The sequence below is a fragment of the Penaeus vannamei genome, chromosome 2 (genome assembly GCF_042767895.1).
Source record: "Penaeus vannamei isolate JL-2024 chromosome 2, ASM4276789v1, whole genome shotgun sequence".
NCBI classification, from domain to species: domain Eukaryota; kingdom Metazoa; phylum Arthropoda; class Malacostraca; order Decapoda; family Penaeidae; genus Penaeus; species Penaeus vannamei.
This window is the reverse complement of record NC_091550.1, coordinates 52,394,625-52,412,124: the sequence shown is the minus strand read 5'-3', so window position 1 is coordinate 52,412,124 and position 17,500 is coordinate 52,394,625. Positions and strand designations below refer to the sequence as shown.

General features: G+C 36.3%; 1 protein-coding gene across 1 annotated transcript; it reads right to left on the bottom strand.

The window, feature by feature from the left end:
- Positions 1-7,186: 7,186 nt before the first annotated feature.
- LOC138865885 (uncharacterized) lies at positions 7,187-17,045 on the bottom strand. The gene is made up of 2 exons (XM_070137230.1): positions 16,913-17,045; positions 7,187-8,472 (listed from the first exon to the last, which is right to left on the bottom strand). Exons 1-2 carry the CDS (start codon positions 17,043-17,045, stop codon positions 7,187-7,189), a joined length of 1,419 nt encoding a protein of 472 aa, XP_069993331.1.
- Positions 17,046-17,500: the final 455 nt, after the last annotated feature.

The window sequence follows — 17,500 nt, the reverse complement described above, 5'->3', positions numbered from 1 at the left end:
TATGTGCTACTCTACAGAACACAATTTTCTGCATTTTGAATTGCTTGAGGCCAATTACGAAATGTAATCTTATTTATACTGGAGAAATTTAACGTTTACTTTAACCTATACAAAATTTGAAGTTAACAACCCTCCCTTGTCCTTATATCATTCCTAAGACTATATGCCAAGTAACTGAAGACTTAACTCGATCTATGATATTTGTATGGGTAGCTTTTCTATTTTGGGAAGTTTTCAGTTTTTTTCATTAAGATTGGTTTAGCAAATTAATGTTCACATTTATAATCAGAAGAAGGAGGTGGAAATCATTGCATAAACAATATTGACATCGCAGTTATGATAAAGACCTTAATATCGGTAACACCAATAACAATAACACTAAAAAAGAATTGATAATAAAAATTATGATATTAATAACAGTAGTGGAAATTAGTAAAAAATAATAAGGATAATCATGATATAAAAACAGCAACAAATCAAATAATAATAATAATAACAAGATGATGATGATGATGATGATGATGATGATGATGATGATGATGATGATGACGATAATGATGATGATGATGATGATATGATGACGATAACGATGATGATGATGATGATGATAAGGATAATAATAATAATATGATGATGATGATAAACGTTATCATCATCTCCATCATAAATATGAAAATAAGTGATGTTATTTTTGCATTTTCTTTATTTTTTCGATTAGTTAATGAAGACTTTGATAATGAGAAATATAACAGACGTGGAAATAAATATTGATATCGCAAATATAATATATATCTTGATAACAATAGCACCGATAACAATGACACAACAAAAAAATTTATGAGAATGATTATAACATTGACATTAGTAAAACAATGATTGTCGTAATAAAAAGGATAATGACTATATAAAAACAGCAACACAACTGCAACAACAATATTAATGAAAATAATGATGACATTAATAATAATAATAATAATAATAATAATAATAATAATAATAAACCAATGATAACAATAGTGTTAAAGTAATGATGATGATAAAAATAATAATAATAACGATAAGAAATAATAACAATAATGATAGTATCAATGACAGCAATAATAATAATAATATAAATTATAATAATAATGATAATAATAACAACAATAATAATAATAACAACAATCGTTATCAGCACTATTATAATAAAAATAATAATAATAATAATAACAATCGTTATCAACACCATTATAATGATAATAATAATACTAATAATATCGATGTGTTGATAATAACCATAACAACTGTTATAATGATAATGATAATAGTGATAATGATATAGATATAAAGATTATGATAACATCAAAGATTACGATAATAATAGAATATTGTTGATTGATGATATGAGTAATATGCTACTATTCGCAATATAAAAGTTCACTTACATATTGGAGGAAATCTGTCATAACTGTGGAATATATTTATATAGAGAGTGGAAAATCCATTTACTCTAAAATACGATTTCAAAATATAATTAATGATGGGGGATGAATAATGTGAAGAACATCCCAAACAATATAAACAAGTTAACTGAGGACTTAACTTATGACATTTGCCTGGGTACCATAAGTTATTTTAGCGTTTTGTTTGTAATGTCTCGTGTTTATTACGATTAGTTTGCGAAATTAAAGAAGACTTTGCTGATAAGAAAAATGACAGACGTGGATACCGTAAATGATATATATCCTGATGACAATAATACAACAAAAGAATTTATGCGAATAATGATTATAACATCAACATCAGTAAAAAATTAATTGTCGTGCTAAGGGTAATGATGATATAAAAGCAGCAAAAAAATAACAATAATGATAATGATGATAATAATAGTAATAATGATAACAATAATTCTAATTCTAATGATGATGATAATAATTATAAAAAATAGTAATAATAATAATAATAACAATAACAATAATAATTATAATAATAAAAACGACAATAATCATAGTGACACTGATAATAATATTAATAATAATAGCAATAATAATAATAATAATAATAATAATAATAGTAATAGTAATAGTAATAATAATAATTATCATTATTATAACGGTGATGATATATAGATCATAATTATGATAATGATAATGATCAGAATGATAATAATGATAATAACAATAATAATGATAAAAATAACAATAAAAAACACAGCAACATCAACACTTATGCGGAACAGATGATGATGGCGATGACATACATATTGGCAAGAGTGAACCGTATTCATGTTGACAAATGTGGAAAGGTATGAATGAGAACGAATATCTTCACAATACAAGGGATGTACTTCATGTATTTCTGACGAAGATATAATCGAAACCGGTTAAATACATCTCTCGTATTGTGAAGATATTCGCTCTCATTCATACCTTTCCAATATTGGCAAGAGTTTTATGTCCCCATCTCTTTTATTATCATCTCCATGTACACTAATGATAATGATTGAGATAGTACTAATCTTGATAATAACCAAAGTAATGATGAAGGTGAAATACATATTGGTGAGAGAATTGTATTTTTTTCATCATTACTAATGTACTAATGATAATGATGGTAGTACTTTTGGTAAAAAAAAAAAAAAAAAAAAAAAAAAAAAAAAAAAAAGTATAACGATGCTTTGAATATTCCCATAAGAAAATCATGACCGGAGCTTTTAGCAATAGCAGCAGCAGAAATGGAAATTATGTTGTAATTTTTATTAGTTTTAATAGTTCCGCCAATAACATACGGTCGATGATAACGTTATGTATCGGGATTAGAATCGACATTTCAAAAAAAGTATCAGACACGGGTACAACACACTTTTATAAGGCTTTAGTTATTGGGAGTTGTGTTATTTTTCCCCTAGAGGCATATTTACACTGAAAAGAATTACACTCATTTACTCGCATAGACCAGGGGTATTTTCCAAATGTATATCTAATATGACGGAGTTCTTTATAAGAAAAAAAAAGGCATTAATATCTTTGAGTGTAAAGTGAATTTGATGACTCTTACAACAAAACTAATATATATATATATATATATATATATATATATATATATATATATATATATATATATATATATATATTTGTGTGAGTGTGTAAAGAAATAGGTGTATATATATATATATATATATATATATATATATATATATATATATATATATATATATATATATATATATATATATATATATATATATATATATATATATATATATATATATATATATACCTATTTCTTTACACACACAAATATATATATATATATATATATATATATATATATATATATATATATATATATATACATATATGTGTGTGTGTGTGTGTGTGTGTGTGTGTGTGTGTGTGTGTGTGTAACATATTTGTGTGTGTGTACATTTGGATTAAGACTAAGAAATTAAAATGGTCTTAATCTAATTGAACTTTGTAATCCCCTATTGGAATTCCACATAAAAATAATAATAATAATAATAATAAAATTGATAACTACTTGGAAAGTTTCTTGGTAAACAAATGAAAACCATCCAAGACCCAGCCATCATCTGAAGAGAAACAAATATTGAAGAATTAATGGAAATAATGTTTAGAAAAAAAATGGACTATTCAGATGCTAAAACAAACATACCCAGCCCCAAAGTTCCAAAACAAGGGAGAACTAAGAGTATTATAAACATATATGTCAGGCAGAGTAAATGAAAATAAGAAAATGATGAAAACTTGTATTGAGATATGAAACAAAGAGATGATTAATGAAATTTCAAAGAAAATGGGTGAGTGTAAAGGTTAGAAACGGGGAATATAGGGTGAGAGTTAAGGGGAAACTAATAAAAAAATAATTAGTATACAAAAACTGAAGAAAGATATTACACAAGATCTATAAGATTAGAAAGATTAGACTGAATAAAATCGCCTGTAATTCTTCAGGATAAGAATGAAAAGAAACAATAGTATTAGAATAGAAATTTAATTAATTCTGGAAGAAATATTATGGAAAGATGGGAACGAACGACAGCTGGTAATTGTCTATTTTATCTCCGCCGCTCCAATATCTATGATTTTGGTATGGTTGGATTCCTCTCACTGTCCACATTACAAATATATAGTTTTTTTATTGCACGGAAACCCCCCGTTAACGACAAACTTGGCCCCGATAGCAGGGGAGGGCATGAAGGGTTCCAGGGAAAATGTCGGGTTAAATAACACTAATAATATAACGCACAGTGAAAAAAAACATGGTTATTCACACGACTTTCCATTGCAGGGGGCGCAAATATCGTCGATCTCGGAGCGGCGGACGTAATATTAATTACCTCGTAACTGAATCAGCATACTAACCTTGACAATGTCAGCATTGTATACAGAGACGATTGTAGTATACTCAAGATGAACAGGGTATACCATGAACAGAAGAGCGGCGGTGGCCCGCCCTCGTCGGCTCGGCGGGTTTTGCGCATCTCTCTATACATCTAGTTCGTGTGCGCTCTATCCTGCCGTGAAGACGTGGTGGATTCTTTGTTTCCTCGGCGGGGGTGGGTGGCGGCAGCCCCCCCATGGAGGGGGTCGCAAGGGCTGTGCCCCCTGCGACCATGGGTATTTTCACTGTGGGTTATATCATTAGAGTAATTTTCTATATTACGTCCGCCGCTCTGACATCGTCGGCCCTGCTATCGGGGCCAAGTTTGCCGCTAACGGGGGGTTTCCGCGCAATAAAACATAAATATTTGCATTGTATAGAGGGAGAGGAATCCAACGATACTAAAATCGTCGATATCGGAGCGGCGGAGGTACTATACTGCTCCAGAGTCTGAAAGTGAAGAAGACAAAAAAACTCTACAAAGCAAACTGCAATACCACACAAAGAATACGGCAGGGATTTAAGAAAGAAAGCATTAAGGAAATTACTGATAATACTGGTAGAAAAAAAACTTGAACAGGTAGAAAAGTACAAATATCTAAGTCGTTGGCTCATGAAGAGTCTAAGCTAAAATAGGATAAGCTTTTTTTTTAGCTTTAAGGAATTTCAAATGAAAATATAAATATGAAAAAAAAAAATCCGAATAGGTATTTTTAATAATAGTTTACACAGGTAAAATGGCAGAAGTTATACCTATAATGAGAAGATACGTGTGTGTGTGTGTGTGTGTGTGTGTGTGTGTGTGTGTGTGTGTGTGTGTGTGTGTGTGTGTGTGTGTGTGTGTGTGTGTGTGTGTGTGTGTGTGTGTGTGCTAACAAATAGGTGAAGAAATATGCCGTAAAAATCGTAAAAATACACAAACACTCCTCTTTCTGAAACACTCCTCTGTTCGCAGTCTTATGCTATAAATAACCATTAAGGCAACAAACCTTTTCCAAAAAAAAACTCGTTATTGAAAGGGAAATGAAAGTGTAAAAATGTAAACACTTACATAATGATCGCAATAATGCCATCGAGAACTAAAACAGTTTAAAAGTAATAGGATAAACAGACAGTTATTTTTTTAAAAGTAGACACAGCGATAATAAAGAACTATATCTTATTTTTAAGGCTTTCATTTTCGGATTCAAAAGAGAAGCTTTTGTCATTATTAATCACAAATAATATTGTTATAATAAGCACTGCTGTGTTGATAATCATGAAATATTCTGAATGTGCAACTTATTTTCGAATTACCTGCAGTTTTATGAACAGTCGTGGGTATAAATCATCACAACGGGCTCATTTCATTTCAAAATTGATTTCAGCGCTTAATTCCGAGTCCCAGTGTTGTCTTTAAAGGCTTAGAAAACATAACACACAATAAAATATACAGTGACACTACATGTAACCTTTGTGTAAGGACGCATGCAACATAAATAGCCATCTGCTAATCCCCTGGACTTTAATTGACATTTAACGCGCTTTTATTTAGTTCCAAAAGCATTTCCTTATCGCCGGGGAATTTCCTTCTAACAAATCACCCAACTGCTCTAGCCAACGAGTTTGCGCGGTGTTGATATTCTGTTTATTTTCCTCGTTAATTTTCCACACGACGTGCTCGAAGGTCGGCAGCCGCCATCTTGTATATCACTTGCAAGTCGAGAGCGCAACCACCTTATGAAAGATGGGGGAGGGGGGGGGTCAGGGGAGAAGGGGAGGGGGGGGAGGGTAGGCATTGACCTTGCATGAGTGAATCTTTTGAACTGTATTTAACGCTCTGCTGGTATTGTTTTCTTAATAAATTCTCGATATGTGCTGTCCCGGATGTATATGTTGTCACTCATTTGTTTATGTCGTGGCGGGTGTGATATATATTCTTATGTGACACAGCGTCGCATTATATTTAAGTGACACCTCTAGCATATATAGTATTGAAATCATTATTGCTAACAAAAATAAATGAGAAATGTTATCACTTTGACACAACCTGCAAATAGGTTTAGAATTTCTCGACACTCCTCCGTCCCCTCTCTCTCTCTCTCTCTCCCTCTCTCCCTCTCTCCCTCTCTCTCTCTCTCTCTCTCTCCCTCTCCCTCTCCCTCTCCCTCTCCCTCTCTCTCTCCCTCTCCCTCCCTCTCTCCCTCTCTCGCATTCTCCTTTCCACTCGCTCTCCATCTATGTATCCATTTATTGATGAATTCATGCCAATACGTCTACAATCAACATGGTTCGATATACAGCGGCCATTCTCAAAGACCCCCCTTCGCCCAGCCCCAATTGACTTCATATTTAAGTAAACTTCCCGTGACCTTCACCGCGAGATAAGCCGATAAACCACTGGGTCGTTTATCCCTACTTACGAGAGGTTTAGTTTATTATGAAAAAGATCCACGAGGTCGTATATCGAGAGTGATGTTTAACAAACCTGTAACAAGCATTAACCAGTTTAACTTTGATGTGATCAGTGGCCAAACTTGTATTCAAAGCAATAAGGCTCTTTGGTTCAGTCAACTTAACCGATTTCTAAGAACACAGATGGAGCTGTGACGTACGTTATATTCGTATGCAATTGCTAACCAGGTGTTTTTGGTAAAATTCATTGTGTTATCTCATTATATTCAGATATACCGAAGATAACTTTTTTTCCGAGGAAGCGAAATCAATCAGCTGATAATTATAAAACGAAAGAATTGAGAAAAAGGGAAAGAAAATTAAGGATTTAGATCTGATGTCATTTTGTATCGTTTGTCGTGTTACCGAATCAGTACCGAGAGTAACCGGTATAATGTACAATTGTAGAGTACCCAGTATGATGTACTATTGTAGAGTAACCAATATAATGCACTGGTGTAGAGTACCCAGTACGATGTACTACTGTAGAGTAACCAGTATGATGTACTACTGTAGAGTAACCAGTATGATGTACTACTGTAGAGTAACCAGTATGATGTACTATTGTAGAATAACCAGTATGATGTACTATTGTAGAGTAACCAGTATGATGTACTATTGTAGAGTAACCAGTATGATGTACTATTGTAGAGTAACCAGTATGATGTACTATTGTAGAGCAACCAGTATAATATACTATTGTAGAGTAACCAGTATAATGTACTACTGTAGAGTAACCAGTATAACGTACTATTGTAGAGTAACCAGTATAACGTACTATTGTAGAGTAACCAGTATAATGTACTATTGTAGAGTAACCAGTATGATGTACTATTGTAGAGTAACCAGTATGATGTACTATTGTAGAGTAACCAGTATAATATACTATTGTAGAGTAACCAGTATAATGTACTATTGTAGAGTAACCAGTATAACGTACTATTGTAGAGTAACCAGTATAACGTACTATTGTAGAGTAACCAGTATAATGTACTGTTGTAGAGTAACCAGTATGATGTACTATTGTAGAGTAACCAGTATGATGTACTATAGTAGAGTAACCAGTATGATGTACTATTGTAGAGTAACCAGTATAACGTACTATTGTAGAGTAACCAGTATAATGTACTGTTGTAGAGTAACCAGTATAATGTACAATTGTAGAGTAACCAGTATGATGTACTATTGTAGAGCAACCAGTATGATGTACTATTGTAGAGTAACCAGCATAATGTGCAATTGTAGAGTAACCAGTATAACGTACTATTGTAGAGTAACCAGTATAATGTACTATTGTAGAGCAACCAGTATGATGTACTATTATAGAGTAACCAGTATGATATACTATTGTAGAGTAACCAGTATGATGTACTATTGTAGAGCAACCAGTATGATGTACTATTATAGAGTAACCAGTATGATATACTATTGTAGAGTAACCAGTATGATGTACTATTGTAGAGTAACCAGTATGATGTACTGCTGTAGAGTAACCAGTATGATGTGCTATTGTAGAGTAACCAGTATGATGTACTACTGTAGAGTAACCAGTATGATGTACTATCGTAGAGTAACCAGTATAATGTATTGTTGTAGAGTAACCAGTATAATGTACTATCGTTTCTTTGTATGACAGTCCGTATAAAATATGCATACCTGAAAGACGTCACAGTGTATTATGGGCCAAACATGTGTTTTTTTATGGAAACAAATTCCTTTTAGTTTTCCAATTCTAATTCTTTAATGCGATAAAAAAAATAATAACGACGATAATAATGATGACAACAATAATGAAATAAAAAGGGTATCAATAATCATCATTACCACATATTGTTATAATGATGATCATTATTATTATTATCATCAATTTTCGTTATTATAATTCTATCATCATCAACATCGCTGTTGTTATTGTCGTCATCATTATTATCATTGTTGGTGTTGTTATTATTATCAGCATCATTATTATTATCATTAGCATCTTTACTATTTTTATCATTATCTTTATTGTTGCTGTGTTTATTGTATTCTGAAGTAATAATGATAATGATGATAATGATAATGATAAAGATAAAAATGGTTATAATAATGTTAGTCACAATAATGATAATGATAATAATGATAATTATTGTCATTGTTATTATCAATATCATTATCATTTTGCTTATCCTTATTATCATTATCATTACTACTACAGCACCACTACTACTACTACTATTACTACTACAACTACTATTACTGCTACTACTACTACTTGTACTATCATCATTACTATTATCACTATCATCCTCATCATTACAATAAGGACGAAACATATAGAGAAAAATCCTTTATAAGCACACAAAGCTGACAGGAACACGCTGTCCATCACCCAGTGCTTTGCATAATTTATAGGCCTACATACCAAGGTCTAAGTAAAACATTCCATGATACAATTTCATCGGACCAACTCCGACCTTTTAACAAGCCTGTTAAAAGGTCGTAAGCCTCAAAGGTAAGAACTGCTGGGCGAGTGATTCTTGTAAGCGGCTTGGCTCTTTTATTTCTTCAGAGCAGAATACAAGTACATGAAGACACGGTAGGAGAAACTGGAATATTATTTCAGTGGCGCTGCGGTCGGTTAGCTCTTTGGGGGGGGGGGGTACAGGAGGTCTTGAAAGGTACGGAGACAAGGCTTTCTCTCTGTCTGTCTGACTGGGATCAAGCTGTGACCTGTGCTGATATTGGCTGTGACCCAAGCCGGCGGAAACGGATGTTCTGGGTCATTTTTGAAACACGTGGACAATATGGATGCACGTGGCTTGGTCTGTGAGCTAAATGGCCTTAAAATGCTTGCCACAACGCTTTTCCTAATGAAAAAAGGGACGTAAATGATAAACCCTATGGAACAGATTATGATTATTGACGATAAATCTTACGAAAAATAATTAAATTATAAAGCTGATGCGACATTGCACTAGAATACTAGAATATCAGTGTATAAAATAACAGCGTTTGTCTTACGGTATTACAGCTGCGTATGAAAATACCAGTAAAAGAATGATGATAAATGATAAAGGTAATTACTATGATGGTGATGACGACAGAGATAACAATAACTATCTTGAGTAACATGCTTAAAAAGAAACGCTTATAACAACGATACGAAGGAGAAATGGCGATTTAGTGATTAGTAATAGAGTAATGTGTCGAAGAAACAGTCTGGAGAGAAAGACATTTCCTTTGTCTTGCTGACTGGAATGCGCTTGACAGTGTATATCTCAGGGTTTGTAGAGTGGATCTCTTTCTTTCTTCCTCTCTGTCTCTCTTTCTCTCTCTCTCTCTCCCTCTCTCTCTCTCAGTCTATCTGTATGCCTCTCTCTCTCTGTCTGTCTCTGTTTCTCTCTCTCTCTCTCTCTCTCTCTCTCTGTTTCTCTCTCTCTCTCTCTCTCTCTCTCTCTCTCTCTCTCTCTCTCTCTCTCTCTCTCTCTCTCTCTCTCTCTCTCTCTCTCTCTCTCTCTCTCTCTCTCTCCAAGTCCAATTAAAGTTAAAAAAAAAAAAAAAAAAAAAAATTCCTGTACACCCAAAAATCTATAAAAAAAAAAAAAAAAAAAATCCCAAGCCCTACGATTAGCCATGCATAATTTACTTCTGCCCCGAACAGCTACGACCGCCCCCCCCCCCCGCCGCCCATCCCCGTAGAATAATCTAGGAGTCTCCTGTGAGAAAGTCAGAAGGGGGTCGATAGATAATTAGGGATATATCTATCTGCCTGTCCATTCATTTATCTTTATACACATGCAGAATATATATATATATATATATATATATATATATATATATATATATATATATATATATATATATATATATATATATATATATATATATATATATATATATATAAATATATATATATATATATATATATATATATATATATATATGTTTCATATATATGTGTGTGTTTGTGCATGTGTGTGTGTGTGTGTGTTTATGTATGTATATGTATACACAGTCAAAAATAAATAAAATAAACAGGTACATACATACATACGTATAAGCATACATACATAGATACGAATGTACGTACGTACGTATATATATACATACATGAATTCACACATGTATGCATACATACATACCGGCATAGGCAAATGGATGCATATATAGAAAGGCAGAAGCAGAGAGCTGAGATAAATGAGAGGAAGAGAAAGATTGAGAGAGAGAGAGAAAGAGAAACAGGTAACCAGGCACACAAACACACAGACAGACATCATGCAGACAGTCAAACAGATAAACAGAGAGAGAGAGAGAGAAAGAAAGAAAGAGAAAGAGAGAGAAAAAGAGATAGCCACACAGACAAAGACAAAGAGCCACGGACGAAAGGTAGATCTATCATTCACCAAAAAAAGTGTCAATTCACAATAAAACACATACAACAACTGTTCTCCATTACCGACCACTATTCCGCGAGACATCTCCCAAGATTGCTGTTCAACAACATATAAAGGAAGTAATAAAAATAACATTTGCAATCAATTTATCATAAACAAAGGTAATGTTCCGTATTTGGGTTGACACGAATCGTATTCTTAATATTAATAGTATTCTTTATTTTTTTTTATCTTATCTATGCTTTTTGTCTGTGGTTATTGTGATGCAGTAGGTGGTTTATATTATGATAATAGCAATATTGATAATAATGATGATAACAATAATAATGATGATAATGTTAATGATAGTAAAGATGATAACAATAATGTTAATGATAATAATGATGATGATAATAATGTTGATGATAATAACGATGATAATAATGTTAATGATAATAATGTTTAATGATGATAATGATATTGATAATAATGATGATCATATCAATATTGATAATAAAGATGATAATATCAATATTGAAAATAATGATGGTGATAATCTTAATGATAATAACAATATTGATAATGATGATGATAATAATGTTAATGATGATAAAGATGATGCTGTAATATCAATATTGATACTGATGGTGATACTGATAAGGATAGTGTTGATAATGGCGATGATTATAATGATAACGAAAATGGTAATGATAATTATGATATCAATAACAGTTATGGTAATGGCAATGATAATAATGATAGTAATAATAATAACGAAAAAGAATAATAATGATATCATTAACAATTATGATAATAACAATAATGATTATAATGATGATAATGATAAAAACGATAATCGGTATAATAATAATGATGATATATAATAATAATGATAATGATAATAACAATGATAACTAATAATAATAATAATAATAATAATAATAATAATAATAATAATGATAATGATAATGATAATGATGATGATAATAATAATAGCAATAATAATGATAATGATAATAATAATAATAATAATAATGATGATAAAGCTGATAATAATGAAAATTACAATAATGATGATAATGATGATAAGGAAAATAATAACAATACCAAGAAGTAATAAGTAATAACAACAAGACTTTCTTCCTTACAGACATATCTCGAACTTGAGCAAACACTTAATTGGACCAGTACTAGATCGAGCTGATGAACTGTTAATACAATAACAAATAATACTTTGTCTCAAATGAACTAATTATTAACATGCAATTATATCGTTAAATTGTCCGAATCTAATTTGCGACTCGAAACTGAAGAGGTGTCCAGCTGAGGAGGAACAGCGGGGAGGAGGAGGAGGAGGAGGAGAAGAAGAAGAAGAAGAGGAGGAGAAAGAAGAGGAGATTAAAGTGAAGGAGGAGGAACAGCGGGGAGGAGGAGGGGGGGAGGGGGAGGAGGAGAAGAAGAAGAAGAAGAGGAGGAGAAAGAAGAGGAGATTAAAGTGAAGGAGGAGGAACAGCGGGGAGGAGGAGGAGGAGGAGGAGGTGAGGGGGAGGGGAGGGGGAAGGGAGGGGGAGGGGGAGGGGGAGGAGGAGGCGGAGGAGGAGGGGGAGGGGGAGGAGGGGAGGGGGAAGGGAGGGGGAGGGGGAGGGGGAGGAGGAACAGCGGGGAGGAGGAGGAGGAGGAGGAGGAGGAGGAGGAGGGGGAGGGGGAGGAGGGGAGGGGGAAGGGAGGGGGAGGGGGAGGGGGAGGAGGAACAGCGGGGAGGAGGAGGCGGAGGAGGAGGGGGAGGGGGAGGAGGGGGGAGGGGGAGGAGGAAGAGGAGTGGGAGTGGGAGGGGGAGGAGAAGAAGAAGAAGAGGAGGAGGAGAAGAAGAGGAGATTAAAGTGAAGGAGGAGGAACAGCGGGGAGGAGGAGGGGGGGAGGGGGAGGAGGAGAAGAAGAAGAAGAAGAGGAGGAGAAAGAAGAGGAGATTAAAGTGAAGGAGGAGGAACAGCGGGAGGAGGAGGAGGAGGAGGAAGGGGTGAGGGAGGTGGGGAGGGGGAAGGGAGGGGGAGGGGAGGGGGGAGGAGGAGGAGGAGGAGGAGGGGGGGAGGGGGAGGAGGGGAGGGGAAGGGAGAGGGGGAGGGGGAGGGGGAGGAGGAACAGCGGGGAGGAGGAGGAGGAGGAGGAGGAGGAGGAGGAGGAGGGGGAGGGGGAGGAGGGGAGGGGGAAGGGAGGGGGAGGGGGGAGGGGGAGGAGGAACAGCGGGGAGAAGGAGGAGGAGGAGGAGGGGGAGGGGGAGGAGGGGGGAGGGGGAGGGGGAGGAGGAGGGGGAGGGGTGGGGAGGAGAGAAGAAGAAGAAGAGGAGGAGGAGAAAGAAGAGGAGATTAAAGTTGAAGGAGGAGGAACAGCGGGAGGAGGGGAGGGAGGAGGAGGAGGGGAGGAGGAGGATGGGGAGGGGAGGGGAGGAGGAGGGGAGGGAGGGGGAGGAGAAGAAGAAGAAGAGGAGGAGGAGAAAGAAGAGGAGATTAAAGTGAAGGAGGAGGAACAGCGGGGAGGAGGAGGAGGAGGAGGAGAAGAAGAAGAAGAAGAGGAGGAGAAAGAAGAGGAGATTAAAGTGAAGGAGGAGGAACAGCGGGGAGGAGGGGGAGGAGGAGGAGGGGGAGGAGGAGGAGGGGGAGGGGGAGGAGGAGGGGGAGGAGGAGGAGGGGGGAGGGAGGAGAGGAGGAGGAACAGCGGGGAGGAGGAGAAAGAAGAGGAGATTAAAGTGAAGGAGGAGGAACAGCGGGGAGGAGGGGGAGGAGGAGGAGGGGGAAGAAGGAGAAGGGGAGATTAAAGTGAAGGAGGAGGAGGAGGGGGGAGGGAGGAGGAGGAGGAACAGCGGGGAGGAGGAGAAAGAAGAGGAGATTAAAGTGAAGGAGGAGGAACAGCGGGGAGGAGGGGGAGGAGGAGGGGAGGAGGTGGAGGCGCAGGGGGTGGGGGAGGAGGAGGAGGGGGGAGGGGACGAGGAGGGGGGAGGGGAGGGGGAGGAGGGGGGAGGGGGAGGGGGAGACAGAATGGAGGAGGAGGAGGAGGAGGAGGAGGAACAGCGGGGAGGAGGAGGAGGAGGAGGAGGGGGGTGAGGAGGAGGGGGAGGAGGGGGAGGGAGGAGGAGGAGGAGGAGGGGAGGAGGAGGAGGAGAAGAAGAAGTTGGAGGAGGAGGAGGAAGAGAAGAAGAAGAAGAGGAGGAGGAAGAGGAGATTAAAGTGAAGGCGGAGGAGGAACAGCGGGGAGAAAGAGAGGAGGAGGAGGAGGAGTAAGAAGCAGAGGAGGAGGAGGAGAAAGAGGAGATTAAAGTGAAGGCGGAGGAGGAACAGCGGGGAGAAGAAGAGGAGGAGGAGGAGGAGAAGAAGCAGAGGAGGAGGAGGAGAAAGAGGAGATTAAAGTGAAGGGGGAGGAGGAAGAGCGGGGAGAAGAAGAGGAGGAGGGGGAGGAGAAGAAGCAGAGGAGGAGGAGGAGAAAGAGGAGATTAAAGTGAAGGGGGAGGAGGAACAGCGGGGAGAAGAAGAGGAGGAGGAGGAGGAGAAGAAGGAGAGGAGGAGGAGGAGAAAGAGGAGATTAAAGTGAAGGAGGAGGAGGAAAAGCGGGGAGGAGAAGAGAAGGAGGAGGAGGAGGAGAATAAAGTGAAGGAAGAGGAGAATAAAGTGAAGGAAGAGGAGAATAAAGTGAAGGAAGAAGAGAATAAAGTGAAAGAGGAAGAGGAGATTAAAGTGAAGGAGGAGGAGGAAGAACATAAGAAGAAGAGGAAGAGGAGGAGGTGGAAGAGCAGAAGCAGATGGAGAAGGAGGAGGATATTAAAGTGAAGGAGGAGGAGGAGGAAGATGAGAGGGCGGAAGATGTGAGAAGCGAAGAAAAAAAAAGCGCTGTTCAACTTGAAATTCGGCAGCAGCTTGATTTACGACGCCCCCACCAGACTGCGGGCGTGGGCGTCAGTCTCACTAAGCGTCTATCTCAACAAAAGTGTATTTAATCCAGGAGACACAACAATAACGCCCTCTTCTGCCACCAGGGGGACACAGGCCATCAGGTGGATTGGTCAAGCTGCTGTCTAACTTTCAGCTTTGTTCCTCCTGATAATCACTTGTTTTCCACTTACTCTGCCTTCTCCCTTATACCTTTTTTCTCCTGATAATCACTTGTTTTCCAGTTCTTCCGCCTTCTCCCTTATACCTTTGTTTCTCCTGATAATCACTTGTTTCCCACTTCCTCCGCCTTCTCCCTTATACCTTTGTTTCTCCTGATAATCACTTGTTTTCCACTTCCTCCGCCTTCTCCCTTATACCGACAGCTCTTCGCATAGACCGCCTGATCCTTCGACCTGATCTGACCTCCCTTCGCTTCCGTCCACCTGTCCTCACCTGCCCCTTGTTCGCCGCGTTAACTCTTCTCTCTCTTTCTTTTATTCTCCTTCTCTCCCCTCAGTAAGGCTCAGCATATCGGACTTATCCTTATCCTTATCCTTTCTCCTTCAAGGATGAAGATGAAATGCAGGAGGATCTCGAAACTGTTGCCTTATCTTAAATAAATCTAGATTATGCATGTATTTTTGATGTAATGTCTGCATGGTAGTCTTTTACCATTCATCACACACACATATATATATATATATATATATATATATATATAGATAGATGTATATATGCATGTGTATATATGTGATATATATATATATATATATATATATATATATATATATATATATATATATATATATATATATATATTATACATACACACACACACACACACACACACACACACACACACACACACATATATATATATATATATATATATATATATATATATATATATATATATATATATATATATATACATATACATATATATAAACACACACACACACACACACACACAGGCACACAGACACACACACACACACACACACACACACACACACACACATACACACACACACACACACACACGCACACACACATATATATATATATATATATATATATATATATATATATATATATATATATATATATATATATTAATGATTATTATTACCTTTAGTATTCTCATTCTCAGGAGCACTGTGTTTAGTTATTGTGGAATTTGGGTTAGTGCTTGTTTCACATTGCATGCGAAATGTTTAAAAGTTTTGTTGTAGATATATTTGAGCAGTTAAATAGAAATTTCTTTGGAAACACGCAAGGAATTAATTGACAAGCCTCCTGACTGACAGGCAATGAGGGAGACTGCAAAAGGACTGCTAAACTACTGAGTGTAAATAAAAAAGAAAAAAAAGGAAAAAGGTCACTTCAATAATTGTATCATGTTAAAAGAATGTAAAAAAAATTATTCACTATCGTATAAAGTAATTATATTGATTATGATACGGTATACATGTAACCAGTAATTATTCCATCATTAAGCCACATTCCTTAATCGATTGGAATTACCACTAATTATCATTAATTCAAGTACATTTATTCTCATTCTGAAATCAGTCATAAAAAGCGAACATTAAAATTACACATATCCACTCACAACCTTCTTTACACAGAATCTATTCCCTTTGACACTTCTACATCATTTCCTCGATAAAAAGAGAGATAGAAAAAAAAAAACAAGAAAAAAAAACAACTACTGACTGACAGCAAGACAGATAACCAGACACAAGAAAGGCTAATAATGATAAGCAAAACATAGGTAAGCTACCTCGTCTCACACATCATTAGCATATCATAAAAAACAGCAGTTGTCAGCTTGTATCTTGTACGGAATAGATGACACTGTACAAATTCCCAAGTGACAGCAGCTCGAGCACCGAAGCAAGAGGTACAGCTGTGTCAAAACACCCAATACAGAAGGCGTCAAGTCATTCATGTTATCGACATGTTGCTGACACGTGTTGCTAGGTAACAGATGACTAACGGACACGAAAAACAGACTATTGTTTATATGTCGTTTCGTATCTACACTCTATTTCTTGGTTCTATAGTCGTGTTAACATATATGGTAGCATATAATGACACACTATGAGTATATCTATAAATCATAAAGCTATTTCTCGTATGATTATAATTTCTCCTTATAAGCATTATTCTCATATATATGGTCATTATAGCAATTATAGAAACACCAATAAACGTCCATAGTGATAGCAATAAGGATAATAATAACAAACTGCAATGTCAGTGGTGATGGTAAAATGATAATAATAATGATAAAATTGACGGTAGTATAATAATGACCAGAAATTATTACAATAGCTATCATTATTTTTTTCGTTATCATATCATTATCACTTCTATTACAATTGTTACGAATATTATCATTAT

Excerpts from the sequence above, each read along its gene's own strand:
- LOC138865885 (XM_070137230.1), bottom strand. The coding sequence starts at position 17,045 with ATGAATGACTTGACGCCTTCTGTATTGGGTGTTTTGACACAGCTGTAC. Across the intron at positions 8,473-16,912 it reads GATACAAGCTGACAACTGCT|GTATGCATATTTTATACGGA; the intron begins GTTTTTTATGAT and ends GACGTCTTTCAG.